This window comes from Schistocerca cancellata, chromosome 2 (genome assembly GCF_023864275.1).
Source record: "Schistocerca cancellata isolate TAMUIC-IGC-003103 chromosome 2, iqSchCanc2.1, whole genome shotgun sequence".
Taxonomy (NCBI): Eukaryota; Metazoa; Arthropoda; class Insecta; order Orthoptera; family Acrididae; genus Schistocerca; species Schistocerca cancellata.
This window is the reverse complement of record NC_064627.1, coordinates 647,659,221-647,674,218: the sequence shown is the minus strand read 5'-3', so window position 1 is coordinate 647,674,218 and position 14,998 is coordinate 647,659,221. Positions and strand designations below refer to the sequence as shown.

Below are 14,998 nucleotides of genomic sequence, written 5' to 3'. Positions count from 1 at the left end.
TTTTTGGACCATTTTCTCAGATCTTCAACACACACATAATATACCTTACGTGGCACCCAAGATTTATCTTGATCACCAAGTTTAGATCCAAAGTATGCTAGGTAAACATTTTTCACAAAGTCTGTAAAGTTTCTTTGCTGTTTTTTAATCACAAATTCACCATAAATATAACAAAAACAGTTAGCAGAGTTTTTACAACCATGAGTAGACATTGTACTGAACACATGTACAGGAAACGGGAAAGTGAGGTTAGGTTGACAGTAAACGAAACACCATCTGTTAACACAAAAATAGAATCGACCTTTTTTTTGCCAGCAAATGTTTTTCAGCAGTGCTACCAATGTCACCTACATTCATTACACCTCCTTTTTAAATTATTTTTACTTTATAAAAGCTGGTAAATTCTTTAAAAAAATCACTTAAATTTAATAAATTTAACTGTAAAATGCGAAGAAATGGTGGGTGATACAGTTTATTAAGTATCATATTTGGTTTCCCAGCCTATAAAACATAAGAGTAAGGTATTTTCAGCAAAAAAGTTTTTCCATCATTTGCCTGTGTAATCAGTGCTCTCATGAAGGATATTGTCCAGTTGTTCCAGTCCAATCATAAAAGTGGAAGCATCATTCAGCAAGAGTTTGATATACAATTCTTGCCAGCTCTTTCCCATTGTAACTCGAACAACTGAAATATGTGAAGGATTACTGGCATTAAGTTAGTTATAGACTTTTGTTTCCTTTCATTTTTTAATATATTTTTATGTAAAATTTATTTTTTAAGTATACAAATACACAGCTTATTGAATTATTGTGTGTCACAACTGGTACCCGGTCCTATTTGGCATGAAGAATTCATTACTGCAAATGATACATTCCAACAGGCTTGAGATTCCCGATATGCTGAAGTGCTTCACACAGTATCAATGTTGCTAGAACCATCACATCTACATCTACATCTACATCTACATGACTACTCTGCAATTCACATTTAAGTGCTTGGCAGAGGGTTCATCGAACCACAATCGAATCGGAAGAGAAAGTTGGTGACTGAAATTTCGTAAATAGATCTCGCCGCAACGAAAAACGTCTTTGCTGTAATGACTTCCATCCCAACTCGCGTATCATATCTGCCACACTCTCTCCCCTATTACGTGATAATACAAAACGAGCTGCCCTTTTTTGCACCCTTTCGATGTCCTCCGTCAATCCCACCTGGTAAGGATCCCACACCGCGCAACAATATTCTTTAACAGAGGACGAATGAGTGTAGTGTAAGCTGTCTCTTTAGTGGACTTGTTGCATCTTCTAAGTGTCCTGCCAATGAAATGGAACCTTTGGCTCACCTTCCCCACAATATTATCTATGTGGTCTTTCCAACTGAAGTTGTTCGTGATTTTAACACCCAGGTAGTTAGTTGAATTGACAGCCTTGAGAATTGTACTATTTATCGAGTAATCGAATTCCAACGGATTTCTTTTGGAACTCATGTGGATCACCTCATACTTTTCGTTATTTAGCGTCAACTGCCACCTGCCACACCATACAGTTATCTTTTCTAAATCGCTTTGCAACTGATACTGGTCTTCGGATGACCTTACTAGATGGTAAATTACAGCATAATCTGCGGACAACCTAAGAGAACTGCTCAGATTGTCACCCAGGTCATTTATATAGATCAGGAACAGCAGAGGTCCCAGGACGCTTCCCTGGGGAACACCTGATATCACTTCAGTTTTACTCAATGATTTGCTGTCTATTACTATGAACTACGACCTTCCTGACAGGAAATCATGAATCCAGTCGCACAACTGAGACGATACCCCATAGGCCCGCAGCTTGATTAGAAGTCGCTTGTGAGGAACGGTGTCAAAAGCTTTCCGGAAATCCAGAAATACAGAATCAACCTGAGATCCCGTCGATAGCGGCCATTACTTCGTGCGAATAAAGAGCTAGCTGTGTTGCACAAGAACGTTGTTTTCTGAAACCATGCTGATTACGTATCAATAGATCGTTCCCTTCGAGGTGATTCATAATGTTTGAATACAGTATATGCTCCAAAACCCTACTGCAAACCGATGTCAATGATATAAGTCTGAAATTCGAAGGATTACTCCTACTACCCTTCTTAATCACTGGTGCGACCTGCGCAATTTTCCAATCTGTAGGTACAGATCTATCGGTGAGCGAGCGGTTGTATATGATTGCTAAGTAGGGAGCTATTGTATCAGCGTAATCTGAAAGGAACCTAATCGGTATACAATCTGGACCTGAAGACTTGCCCGTATCAAGCGATTTGAGTGGCTTCGCAACCCCTAAGGTTTCTACTTCTAAGAAACTCATGCTAGCAGCTGTTCGTGTTTCAAATTCTGGAATATTCCTTTCATCTTCCCTGGTGAAGGAATTTCGGAAAACTGCGTTCAATAACTCCGCTTTAGCGGCACAGTCGTCAGTAACAGTACCATCGGCACTGCGCAGCGAAGGTATTGACTGCGTCTTGCCGCTTGTGTACTTTACATACGACCAGAATTTCTTCGGATTTTCTACCAGATTTCGAGACAATGTTTCGTTCTGGAACCTATTAAAGGCATCTCGCATTGAAGTCGTGCCAAATATCGCATGTCTGTAAATTTTAGCCAATCTTCGGGATTTCGCGTTCCTCTGAACTTCGCATGCTTTATCCGTTGCCTCTGCAACAGCGTTCGGATCTGTTTTGTGTACCACGGGGGATCAGTTCCATCTCTTACCAATTTATGAGGTATGAATCTCTCAATTGCTGTTGCTATTATATCTTTGAATTTGAGCTACATCTCGTCTACATTGGCATAGTTAGTTCGGAAGGAATGGAGATTGTCTCTTAGGAAGGCTTCTAGTGACACTTTATCCGCTTTTTTAAATAAAATTATTTTGCGTTTGTTTCTAGTGGTGTTTTTGTCACGTGATAATGACTCATGTGACTCCAGTGCAAGAGATATGTGAGAAACTGTGAATTAGCCACTGCAACGGTCTATTGCTCTGATTTAAATTAGACAGTTTTCTGAAACACAGGAGGAAGTAGAATTAAATTCTATCATCTTACAAACTGTCATTCTATTTGAAGAGGTTTGTAATAAACATTATCGTACATGTATGGATATCGTATAAAAACATTAGTGCTGCTTTCTAAATAAAGGTAACATTCAAAAACAGAAATAATGTACTTCAAAAACCATTAGTTGATTCAGAAGCCAGATCAGTATTTTATTTGGTTATAAGAGACAGTTATGACTTAGTAAGTGGATAGCAAATGAGAAATTCAGTTGCTGTTCATGTATTAGAATATTGCGTAAAAATGTTACCAACTTGTAATCAGCTTTAGAACATGATGGTGCCTTTCAGTTGAAACAAGAAGGAAAATTTATCCACAATGAAAGGTCTAACAAAGGAAATACATCGTATTAAACTGACTAATTGTTATTGTGAAAATAAATTACAGTGACAAGACCCTTCATGGAGATGGTACTAACAGAAGTCACTAGATTGAGCAGCGAGCAAAAGTTAGAGAATGGGACTGAATTGTAACTGTGATCTTTTATTTATGTAGTAGTTGGCATTTTGCATATGACCGGCACGCTATACAGTATTGCAGTCTATTGTTCTCAGTTGCTCCAGCTCAGCTGAGTGAGCACTAGGATGATGCAGGTAGGGGAGCAGTGAGCGAGCAACAAACTTCATTGTGTTACCAGCCATGGGAATCTATACCACATAGTTTGTCTTTTTATGAACATCTATCAATTTTAAACTACAGTTTGGCTGAATCCATTTGTAGTGGACTCAAACTGATTTTAAAATTGAACAAATACTCACCAATAGTATTCATTTCTGCAGGAGACAGTAAAAGTCTAGATAGAGGTCAGCGGCATACTTGCGTGTTTCTTGCTGTAATGTTGTCGACACCATGATGTGTGAGGATACTGAAAGGGGGTGTGTCAGCTGGTTCTACACAACCAATAGGAGAGCAGTGGGCAGGTAATATGTTTGGAAGCAAGAGATGTTGGTATTCTCCTATCAGTGTAGATGTTAAATCTGATACGTATTTGGAAAATAACAGCTGTATTCTCAGGTGCCACTGTAACAACTACTCCAGAAATAGCTACATATTCGAAAGAAACAGCCAAACTTTTGCGATAACAAAGATATAAATTTCACAGCTGTGCTATTAGGTGTGCAAATATAATAAAGGGTACATAAATGAAGAGATTAATAGAAATCAGTTATTTTCAATTAACACCCAAATTTTGGATTTTTATAGTTTCTCTCCTTTGAGCCCATTTTAACGTGAACTTAACTTCCATGTAGTTGAGATCTACGCATTCCTGTTAGGTGCTTCTTCTTCTGATGCCACAAAACTTATCATTCTTGACCGTGTAGGTAATGTAATCTTCATTTATCGGACCTCTTCCTTATATACAGGCAGCACTTGTGACATGACGTTTACGTATTGCGCCGAAGATAACTGAATAGCTTCTTGGTTTTGTTCCAACAATAATTATTATTCAGACAACACAAATGGCTACCACACACATCTCACAAAAAAACTTCTTCTCCACTCGAGAACTAAAGACAGAGTCTCTTTATTAATTAACAAAAATAATTGAAAGGAGATTTTTTTATCATTTGCTATTCGCCTTCTGGCTAGCAAAATATATCTTTATTGATGCTTACAGCAGCCGTGCTAATAATTATTATCATTGGTTTTAAATTTTTGTCATAGCTTGTTGGGTCTTTTCCTTATTTACCTATACATAGGGGGATGGTGATAATTAAGAATAGTTAAATCACAGAATGCAGGGTTTGTAAGAAAAATAGGTAGAAAAGAAAATGGTGTGAAAATTAACATAAGCCATTTCTTTTTGTTTATTTTATTTCTCCTGGTATTATCAACATGCAGACAATCAATAAATGGCGTAAGTTTACAATAGATGTAATGTTAACGTTTTGGCAGATACTTTGTATTAGTTTGTAATTTTGATTAGTCTGAATCTGAACATAATAAATTTTTCTCAAGGAGCCTCTTAAATAAAAGGGAGTTCATCTTTACTCAGGTAAATACGATATTTTATTTAGTTGTATTCTATAGACCATATAGATGGTAAAATTGTGACATGGAATGTGTAAACTGAACAAAATCTATACAAGTCATAATATGTGTGTATTTATATTACCACATATAAGTGGTCAGATCAGTTGTTGAGTACTTATTTCTGTTTGTCAGACATGTAATTTCCATGAAAAATTGTTAAGGAGTTGTATAACTGTGTATTTTATTCCTTTTTGTGTAAAAGTTAAATTCACTCAAGGATAGTATGCCTTTAGTATTGTACTTGTGAATATCTCTCCTGCTCTCAAACAGAAATGGATTGTTGATCAAATTTCATCAATAATTATAAAATTTAATATGAGGCTCTGGTTAATACCCTCAAGTGCTTTAACAGATGTCTACACGATTTACACCTGTGAACTGCACAAACTTCTTTAATACTTTAGTTTGTATGAAGAACACTTTTATATTTTAAGTGAGGAATTACTCCAAAATATCCCATAATACATCATTGTTGTTGTGGTCTTCAGCCCAGAGACTGGTTTGATGCAGCTCTCCAAGCTACTCTATCCTGTGCAAGCTTCTTCATCTCCCAGTACCTACTGCAACCTACACCTTCTGAATCTGCTTAGTGTATGCATCTCTTGGTCTCCCACTATGATTTTTAACCTCCACACTGCCCTCCAATACTAAATTGGTGATCCCTTGATGCCTCAGAATATGCCCTACCAACCAAATGAGAAGCAGCTGTATGACTATCAAGAGCTCAGATGGAAAACCCATCCAAGCAAAGTAGGGAAAGCAGAAAGGTGGAAGGAGTATATAGAGGATCTGTACAATGGTGATGTACTTAAAGGCAATATTATGGAAATGGAAGAAGATGTAGATGAAGATGAAATGGCAAGTATGATACTGCATGAACAATTTGACAGAGCACTGAAAGACCTAAGTTGAAACAAGGTCCCAGGAGTAGACAACATTCCATTAGAACTACTGATAGCCTTGGGAGAGCCAGCCATGACAAAACTCTTCCATCTGGTGAGCAAGATGTATGAGACAGGTGAAATACCCTCAGACTTCAAGAAGAATTGAATAATTCCAATCCCAAAGAAAGCAGGTGTTGACAGGTGTGAAAATTACTGAACTGTCAGTTTAATAAGTCACGGTTGCAAAATAATAACACAAATTCTTTAGAGATGAATGGGAAAACTGGTAGAATTCAACCTCGGGGAAGATCAGTTTGGATTCTATAGAAATGTTGGAACACGTGAGGCAATACTGGCCCTACAACTTGTCTTGGAAGATAGGTTAAGGAAAGGCAAACATACGTTTGTAGTGTTTATAGACTTCGAGAAAGCTTTTGAAAATGTTGAATGGAAAACTCTCTTTCAAATTCTGAAGGAGATGGGGGTAAACTACTGCGAGCAAGAGGCTATTTACAATTTGTGCAGAAACCAGATGGCAGTCATAAGAGTCAAGAGGCATGAAAGGGAAGCAGTGGTTGAGAAGGGAGGGAGACAGGGTTGTCCCTTATCCCTCATGTTATTCAGTCTTTATATTGAGCAAGCAGTAAAGGAAACAAAAGAAAAATTTGGAGTAGGAAATAGAATCCATGGAGAAGAAATAAAAAACTTTAAGATTTGCTGCCGACATCATAATTTTGTCAGAGACAGCAAAGGACCTGGAAGAGCAGCTGAATGGAGTGGACAGTGTCTTGAAAGGAGGGTATAAGATGAACATCAACAAAATCAAAACGTGGATAATGGAATGCAGTTGAATTAAATCAGATGATGCTGGGAGAATCAGATTAGGAAATGAGACACTTAAAGTAGTAAATGAGTTTTGTTATTTGGGGAGCAAAATAACTGATGATGGACGAAGTAGAGAGGATACAAAATGTCAGCTGGCAATGGCAAGGAAAGCATTTCTGAAGAAGAGTAATTTGTTGACATAGAGTATAGATTTAAGTGTCAGGAAGTCTTTCCTAATAGTATTTGTATGGAGTGTAGCCATGTATGGAAGTGAAACATGGATGATAAACAGTTTCAACAAGAATAAAATAGAAGCTTACAAAATGTGGAGCTACAGAAGAATGATGAAGATTCGATGGGTAGATCACGTAACTAATGAGGAGGGACTGAATAGAATTGGGGAGAAGAGGAATTTGTGGCACAACTTGACTAGAAGAAGAGATCGGTTGCTAGAACACATTCTGAGGCATCAAGGTATCACCAATTTAGTACTGGAGGGAAGCGTGGAGGGTAGAAATCATAGAGGGAGACCAAGAGATGAATATGCTAAGCAGATTCAGAAGGCTGTAGGTTGCAGTTGTTACTCGGAGATGAAGAGGTTTGCATAGGATAGAGAAGCATGGAGAGCTGTATCAAACCAGTCTCTGGACTGAAGACCACACAAAAACATGTTTCATCAAGTCTTCTGTATAGCTTTTTGCACCACAAATTTACATTAGTATGTACGCTCAGAACCTTCATTTTTGCACTGTTTATTATTTCTTGCTAGGGGTGGCATATTTTTGACATTGCAAAAGTCTATCTAGTTTGTGAAAAAACAGTATTAAATCAGTTTCCGTAGTAGCTTTTTTTACAGTTGTTTATAAAGTATATCGAAATAGCATTAACCCTTAGTTTTATTTAGTTTGTGCTCGTACTTTGTGTATTCAGTAAGCAATACTATAATTCAGAGTGTTGTTTATTTTTTATTTCTGCAGGTGAGAAACAAAGATGAAATAGTACTATAAATTATTCTTTGTTCACAGTAAGGGAAATTGTCATCATTTTGTTTAAAGTGTTCATGCAATGTTGTTAACTCTTTCAGGTTGGTAAATTCTATGATCCGGCATAAGAAACATTTTGCTCGTGTTTGTCCGTACATAGTTGCAGATATATTAAATATTTTTCAGAAGTTTACTATACACCAAGCAGTGAGGGTGAGTTCTGTACCCGTACTTGTTTATTTCTATGTTTTTCTTGCCTGTCAACAATATTGAAAAGGGTAGATAATAACTCATCGTAAAGATGAAATGTTGAGCCACACACTGGCACAATGGAAAGACTGTTACACATTTAGCTTTTGTCTAAAGGTTTCTTCAAAAAAGAAAACACACATGAATTCACAGAAGGCCACACCTCACACACACGCAACTGCTATCTGTTGCCGCTCAGGCCAAAATGCAGCTGTCACATTGAACAAAGCAGCAATCTGATGTAGGGCGGGGAGGGGGTGGGGATAGCAGGGTACAAGTGGGGGTAGACAAGCGGGCTGTCTGGCAGAGTACACAGGGACTAGATTGTGGCAGGGCAACATGGCCTGGTGCAGCATCAGGAGGCAGTGGTGATAGAGGGGTTGGAGGGAAATAGGATGCAGGAAGGAAAGGGGCAGAGAAGGAAAAAATTGGTGGGTCCATTGGCAGAGTGTGGCGCACGCATTAAGGGTAAGGGGATTTGAATTGGTTGAAGGGTGTGGGACAGAGGGGACAAAAACAATTGGGTGAAGGATGTGGGAACAATGCGTTACCGTAGATTGAGGCCAGGATGATTTTGGGAGCAGAGAATATGTTGTAAGGATAACTCCCATCTGTACAATTCAGATAAGGTGGTGGTGGAGGGGAGGGTTGAGATGGCCCTGATTGTGAAACAGCCATTGAAATCAAGCGTGCTATGTTCAGCTACATGTTGAGCCATAGGGTGGTTCACTTTGCTCTTGGTCACATCTTGGCTCTCGCCATTCACCCTGATTGGCAGCTGGTTGGTAGTCATACCAATATAAATAGCTGTGCAAGGATTGCAATAGCTGGTATATGACACGGCTGCTTTCACAGGTGGTCTCGCCTGTAATGGTGTATGATAAGCCTATTACAGGACTGGAATTAGGAAGTGCTGGGTGGATGGATTGGGCAGGTCTTTCATCTGGGTCTTCCACAGTTATGTGATCCTTGTGCAAGGGTTGGTATTGAGTGTGACTTAGGGGTGGATTAAGATGTGGAGGTTGGGTTGATGACAGAACACCTCTTTATGAGGGATGGGAAGTATCTTGGCTAGAATGGCCCTTATTTCAGGACATAATGGTAGGTAATCAAAGCCCAGATGAAAGATATGGTTCAGTTGCACTAGACTAGGGTGGTACTGGGCTGTTTCTTGGGGGTGGTGGGAGGATTGTGGTTGCGTGTGGATACAGCATGAGAAATTGTTTGCAGACTAGGTCTGGGGGATAGTGCCTGTCTGTGAAGGCCTTGTGAGGTCTTCACCGTAATGGATAAGGGAGTTCCTGTCACTGTAGATACTGCCCAGGGACCAACAAGGATGATTAGCTACAGCTAAGCTGGGTCCAAGGGCAAAGTGGACCACCCTGTGGCACAACATGCAGCTGAACGTAACATGTTTGATTTCATTGGCGGCTTCGCTATACAGACCATCCGGATCCTTCCCTCCACCAGCAGTTTTTCTGAACTGCGCAGATGGGCGTTATCCTTACAACTTGTTTTCTGCCTCCGAAAGTATCCAGGCCTCAGCCTATGGTAATCTACTGTTCCTTCACCCTCTACTGAATACCTTCTGGCACCTGTGTACCACATCTCCTCCTAGTTCACATCCCCCTCACCCTCACCATGCGCTACTATCTTCCAATGCACCCACTGGTCTTTTTCCTTTTGTCTGTTCCTCTCCTTTCCACTCTCCCATTCCCCCTCTCCTTTCCCTCACAGTTTCCTAAAGGTGTACCTGGCAGTGTTGTCCTGCTGCAATCTATCCCCTACATGTTCCACCAGATAATGCTCTTTTCTCCCACTGGCCGTACATTCCTAACCCCCTTCCCGTTCGTCATCCCAGTCTGGATTGTTGCCTTCTTTCAACACAACATTTGCCTTCTGGCTTAAGAGGCTGGAGGTAGCAGTCAGTGTGTGCAAGATATGGTTATTTGTGTGAATGTGTGTGTGTTTTTATTTCTGAAGAATGCTTTGGCTGAAAGCTTTTGTGTGACAGTCTTTTCATTGTGCCTATCTGCAACTCAGTGCGTTATCTTTACAGTGAATAGCAATCTACCCTTTTCAGTATTGTTGATGTTTGAACTAAGACTTTCCATTGCTTGTTTCATTCTTACCTTTTTAATGTGTTAGTGGTTGAATCTTCTTGCATACAGCTATTCTGTGAGTTATAAATATTTGGCAAACAATCTTCTTTGAATTATGAATGCAATTTAAATCTGTTTTACATTAAAAATCTACAAGAATCATCCACCAAGACAAGTATACTTCAGGTTATAGAGTTATATGTATGTGAATCTTATTTTATTACCATTCATAAATCTCATGACCCGTTTTTAGTTGTAAATATAATAGTTGCTGGTGGCACTTTAAGTGGAAATGAATGTAACACAATAATCACTAATGACTATTTCCATATTTCTGCATGATGTCAGTCCTGTTAAGAACCACTTTAATAAGCATTAATCAATTGTTTGTAATTCCAAAGAAAGACACCTGTATCAGTGTTTGTGTTTTTTATGTTTGTGGAACATCTGCTTCTGGTGCATTTGGGCTGCTGCCTTCTCATTCAGGTGGTGTGGTGTTGAAATAGACCCATATTTGAACAAGCAAGGTTCAAATCCCTACTCAGACATTCATATTTAAAAACTTTCTGGCAAATTAAACCTGTGTGCCAGTCCGAGACTCAAACTTGACCCCTTTGCCTTTTTCAGATAAGTGCACTACTGGCTGAACTATCCAAGCATGACTCATGACCCATCCTCACAGCTTTATGTCCACCAGTACCTCATTCTGGGTCCATATGTAGGTTTGCTGTGATTTCCGTAAACCACACAAGGCAAAGTGCATGAGGATTCTTTTAACTAGATCATACACAACTCCTATCCCTGCCTGTATCCGACTGAGCTGTATAATGGAATAGCAAAAATGGCAATTAAAGGGCTCACTGTTGTGTTGTGTTATCAGTCTAGTCTTAAGTCAGCAGTTGTCACAAACCTTTGGAAAAATAGTGTATTTGCTTCAGCACATGTATACCAGCAGCCTTAGTAATCAAACAATACTGTAGTGAAGTAGAAGCTGTAGTTCCGTCGTGGAACCTAAGCAAGCTCAGGCAGTGGCAACTGTGTGAACAAGTGCAGTTCTGCCACATAAACTGTCAGCAGTAGATGTCTCCTTGGTAATCATTAGTTTGTTAAGATGACACTTGGATGATTGTCTCAGTACAAATGGCACTATCACAATTTACAGTGACAAGCTAAGGCACAGGCTTCCTAGTGGCAGTTACGACAGAAGATGATCAGTCATTCTCTTCCCAGCCAGCATTTTGCTTATTCTACAGTATATACTGAGTTGCTTGTAAATTATTCTACACTATATATTGAGTTGCTTGTGAACTCTTACGTCAGTGTTGCAAAAAGGTATGATCATCTCTCCTTGCCTACTCATTCGCTTCCATCATTGCTTTCCTCCTATCCCACTGACTGTCACCTTCAGCTTCTACTCTGTATTTAGTCACAGTATTTTTGTAGTCCATCAATGAAAAATCAAGGATTGAATGTAACAATATTACGAAAAGGAAAGTTGCTACTCACCATATAGTGGAGATGCTGAGTCGCAGATAAGCACAACAAAAATATTCTCATTTCAGGGCACTACGAGAGGTAATGACGAGAGGTAATCGAAACCCTGGTGGAGAATGTAATGTCCTGCCCACTATCCTTCCCACTCCTCCCACAGTGTTATTCTGCCATCCACCAAACCTATACAATATACTTGTCCATACTTACACAATCTCTGCTCCCAATCCCTTAGCTCATGGCTCGTACCCCTGTAATAGACGTAGATGCAAGAACTGTCCCGTACATCCTCCCACCACCACCACCACCACCACCACCACCACCACCTACTCCAGTCCAGTCACTAACATCACCTATCCCATCAAAGGCAAGGCTACCTGTGAAATCAGTCATGTAATCTACAAGCTAGGCTGCAGCCACTGTGCTGGTTCTATGTAGCCACCACCTACTCCAGTCCAGTCACTAACATCACCTATCCCATCAAAGGTAAGGCTACCTGTGAAACCAGTCATGTAATCTACAAGCTAGGCTGTAGCCACTGTGCTGGTTCTATGTAGGTATGACAACCAACAAGCTGTCTGGCCGCATGAATGGCCACTGACAAACTGGGGCCAAGAAACAAGTGGACCATCCTGTTGCTGAACACGCTGCCAGACGTGATATCCTTCATTTCAATGACTGCTTCACAGCCTGTGCCATATGAATCTGTCCCACCAACACCAGCTTTTCTGAATTGCTCAGGTGGGAACTTTCTCTGCAATACATCCTACGTTCCTGTAACGCTCTTAGCCTCAACCTTTGTTAGTCACTGTCCTCACCCATCCAGCCCCTTCCCAGTTCCCATTACAACTCTACACGGCCGTCATTCTACCATCACACCCAGTCTTTTTATTTCTCTCCTTTTCCGCTACTTCCTTCCCACCTCCCCCTTCCAACCTCTCTTCAGCCCTCTGTCTAACCTGCGCACTTCTCCGTCCACCACCCCCACCATACTATCCCTCCCCCTCCCTGCCCCAGCCTCCTCCTTACCCCCAGCGAGTCACCTCCCCCATCATGCACTAGTGCTGCTGCTCACCGTGTGGTTTCAGTTGCTGAGACTGCAGTTGTGTGTGTGAGTTGTGTTTGCACGCGCGCGTGTGTGTGTGTGTGTATGTGTGTGTGTGTGTGTGTGTGTGTGGTCTATTGTTGACGAAGGCATTAACGGCTGAAAGCTTTAATTGTGAGAATCGTTTTGTTGTGCCTATCTGCGACTCCTCATCTACACTATATGGTAAATAGCAACTTTCCTTTTCATAATATTGTTATTTTTGTAGTCCCATGCCTATGTCTTCTGATTGCAGTCTCAAAAAATTAAAATTTTTCCATGCAGCTGTAAATAGCTCCATAACAAATTTCAGCAGTGCAAAAATTAATGTGTATTCCATATGATTTTAACCTTCACTTAGTACCAATAATTCTTGGCAACTGATAAATCCCTTTCAGTCAGAATTACAACTGAATATGCACTGAGATGACTATGCACTGAGATGACAAAAGTCCAGGATACCTCTTAGTATTGTATTGGACCTCTTTTGCACTGTTTAGCGCAGCAACTTGACATGGGATGAACTCAACAAGTTGTGGGAAGACCCCTGCAGAAATATTGAGCCATACTGCTTGTATAACCTTCCATAATTGCAAAATTGTTGCCAGTGCAGTATTTTGTGCATGAAATGATCTCTCAGTTATGTCCTATAAAAGTTCCATGGGATTCATGTTGGGAGATCTGCTCGGCTATATCATTCACTTGAATTGCCCAGAATGTTCTTCAAACCAACTGTGAACAGTTGTGCCTCAGTGGCATGGTGCATTGTCAACCATAAAAATGAAGTCCATTAATGACTGTAAATGGACTCCAAGTAGCCCAACATAATCATTTTGAGTCAATAATTGGTTCAGTTATGTCAGAGGACCAAGTCCATTCAGCGTAAACACAGCTCACACCATTATGGAGCCACCATCAGATTGCACAGTGCCTTGTTGACGACTTGCTTCAATAGCTTCATGGAGTCTGCACCACACTCAAACCCTACCATCAACTCTTTCCAACTGAAATTGGCACTCATCTGACCATGCCACAGTTTTTGAGTCACCTAGGGTCCAACCGACATGATCACAAGCCCAGGAGAGGCACTGCAGGCGTTGTTGTGCTGTTAGCAAAGGCCCCCGCATCGGTCGTCTGCAGCCATAGCCCATTAATACCAAAGTTCCCCTAGTGTCCTAATGGATATGTTCATAATATGCCCCACACTGATTTCTGCAGTTATTTCACACAGTGTTGCTTGTCTGTTAGCACTGGCAACTCTGCACAAACACCAGTGCTACTGGTCGTTAAATGAAGGCCGTCGGCCACTGCGTTGTCTGTGGTGAGAGGTAATGCCTGAAATTTGGTATTTTCGGCACACTCTTGACACTGTGAATCTTGGAACAGTGGATTCCTTAATGAGTTCCAAAATGAAAAGTCCCATTCACCTAGCTCCAGCTACCACTCTGCTTTCAATGTCTGTTAATTCCCATTGTGTGGCCATAATCACCTAAGTACGAGTAACAACTCCACCAATGCACTGCCCTGTTATACCTTGTTCACATGATACTATCACCAAATGTTTATGTGCATATTGCTATTCCTTGACTTTTGTCGCCGTGGTGTAGATGTTGCATGTTTCAAAAATGTTTTGTGTGAACCTTTTTTGTATTCTTATGCAATTATTCCTTTTGTGTTACAGATGCATATGATGAACTGTGTGTACAGTTTTCTTACCTTGTGTGACTCTCATGCTGTTTCATTCCTCATGCAAATTTTGCCGCCTGCACCGAAAGAAATATTTAAAACAGTGCATGACAACTTCAAGAAACACTATAGGTTTACAGGAAAAGTGTGAAATAAAATTCTGTGTAAAGCATTGTTTGTACAGCTTGACTTTCATAACTTGTGTAAATAAATATTTCAGTATATATATTTCGTATACTTTTTTGTAGGGGTGCCTTAGAAATATTAAATATATAAATGTAAAACCAAAATATATTGCTGTTCTATATTCTGACACCTGAAAATAATGTTTCACAACTTAAAAATACTGTTCTAAAAAATTATTGCTGTGTTGTTAATACTGTTCTCAGTGCAAAATGTCCAAGCAAAAGTAACTAGGTGATAAATGCAAGGCTGTAGAAGTATGCCATGTATAGGAAGATTAAAGAGACCTTTGGAGAAAAGAGAGGCAGCTATATGAATATCAAGAGCTCATATGGTAAGCCAGTACTAAGCAAAGATGAGAAAGCCGAAAGGGTGGAAGGAATATATAGGAGA

The 14,998-nt window shown here is 40.1% G+C and overlaps 1 protein-coding gene across 1 annotated transcript in view; it reads left to right on the top strand.

Moving 5' to 3' along the window:
* LOC126162321 (uncharacterized) overlaps window positions 1-14,682 on the top strand; it is a 135,723-nt gene extending 121,041 nt beyond the window's left edge. Inside the window, exons 13-14 of the mRNA XM_049918745.1 lie at window positions 7,912-8,023; window positions 14,418-14,682. Coding sequence (XP_049774702.1) covers window positions 7,912-8,023; window positions 14,418-14,573 — 268 coding nt within the window. The 3' untranslated portion in view covers window positions 14,574-14,682. The remainder of the gene's footprint in view (window positions 1-7,911; window positions 8,024-14,417) is intronic.
* Window positions 14,683-14,998: the final 316 nt, after the last annotated feature.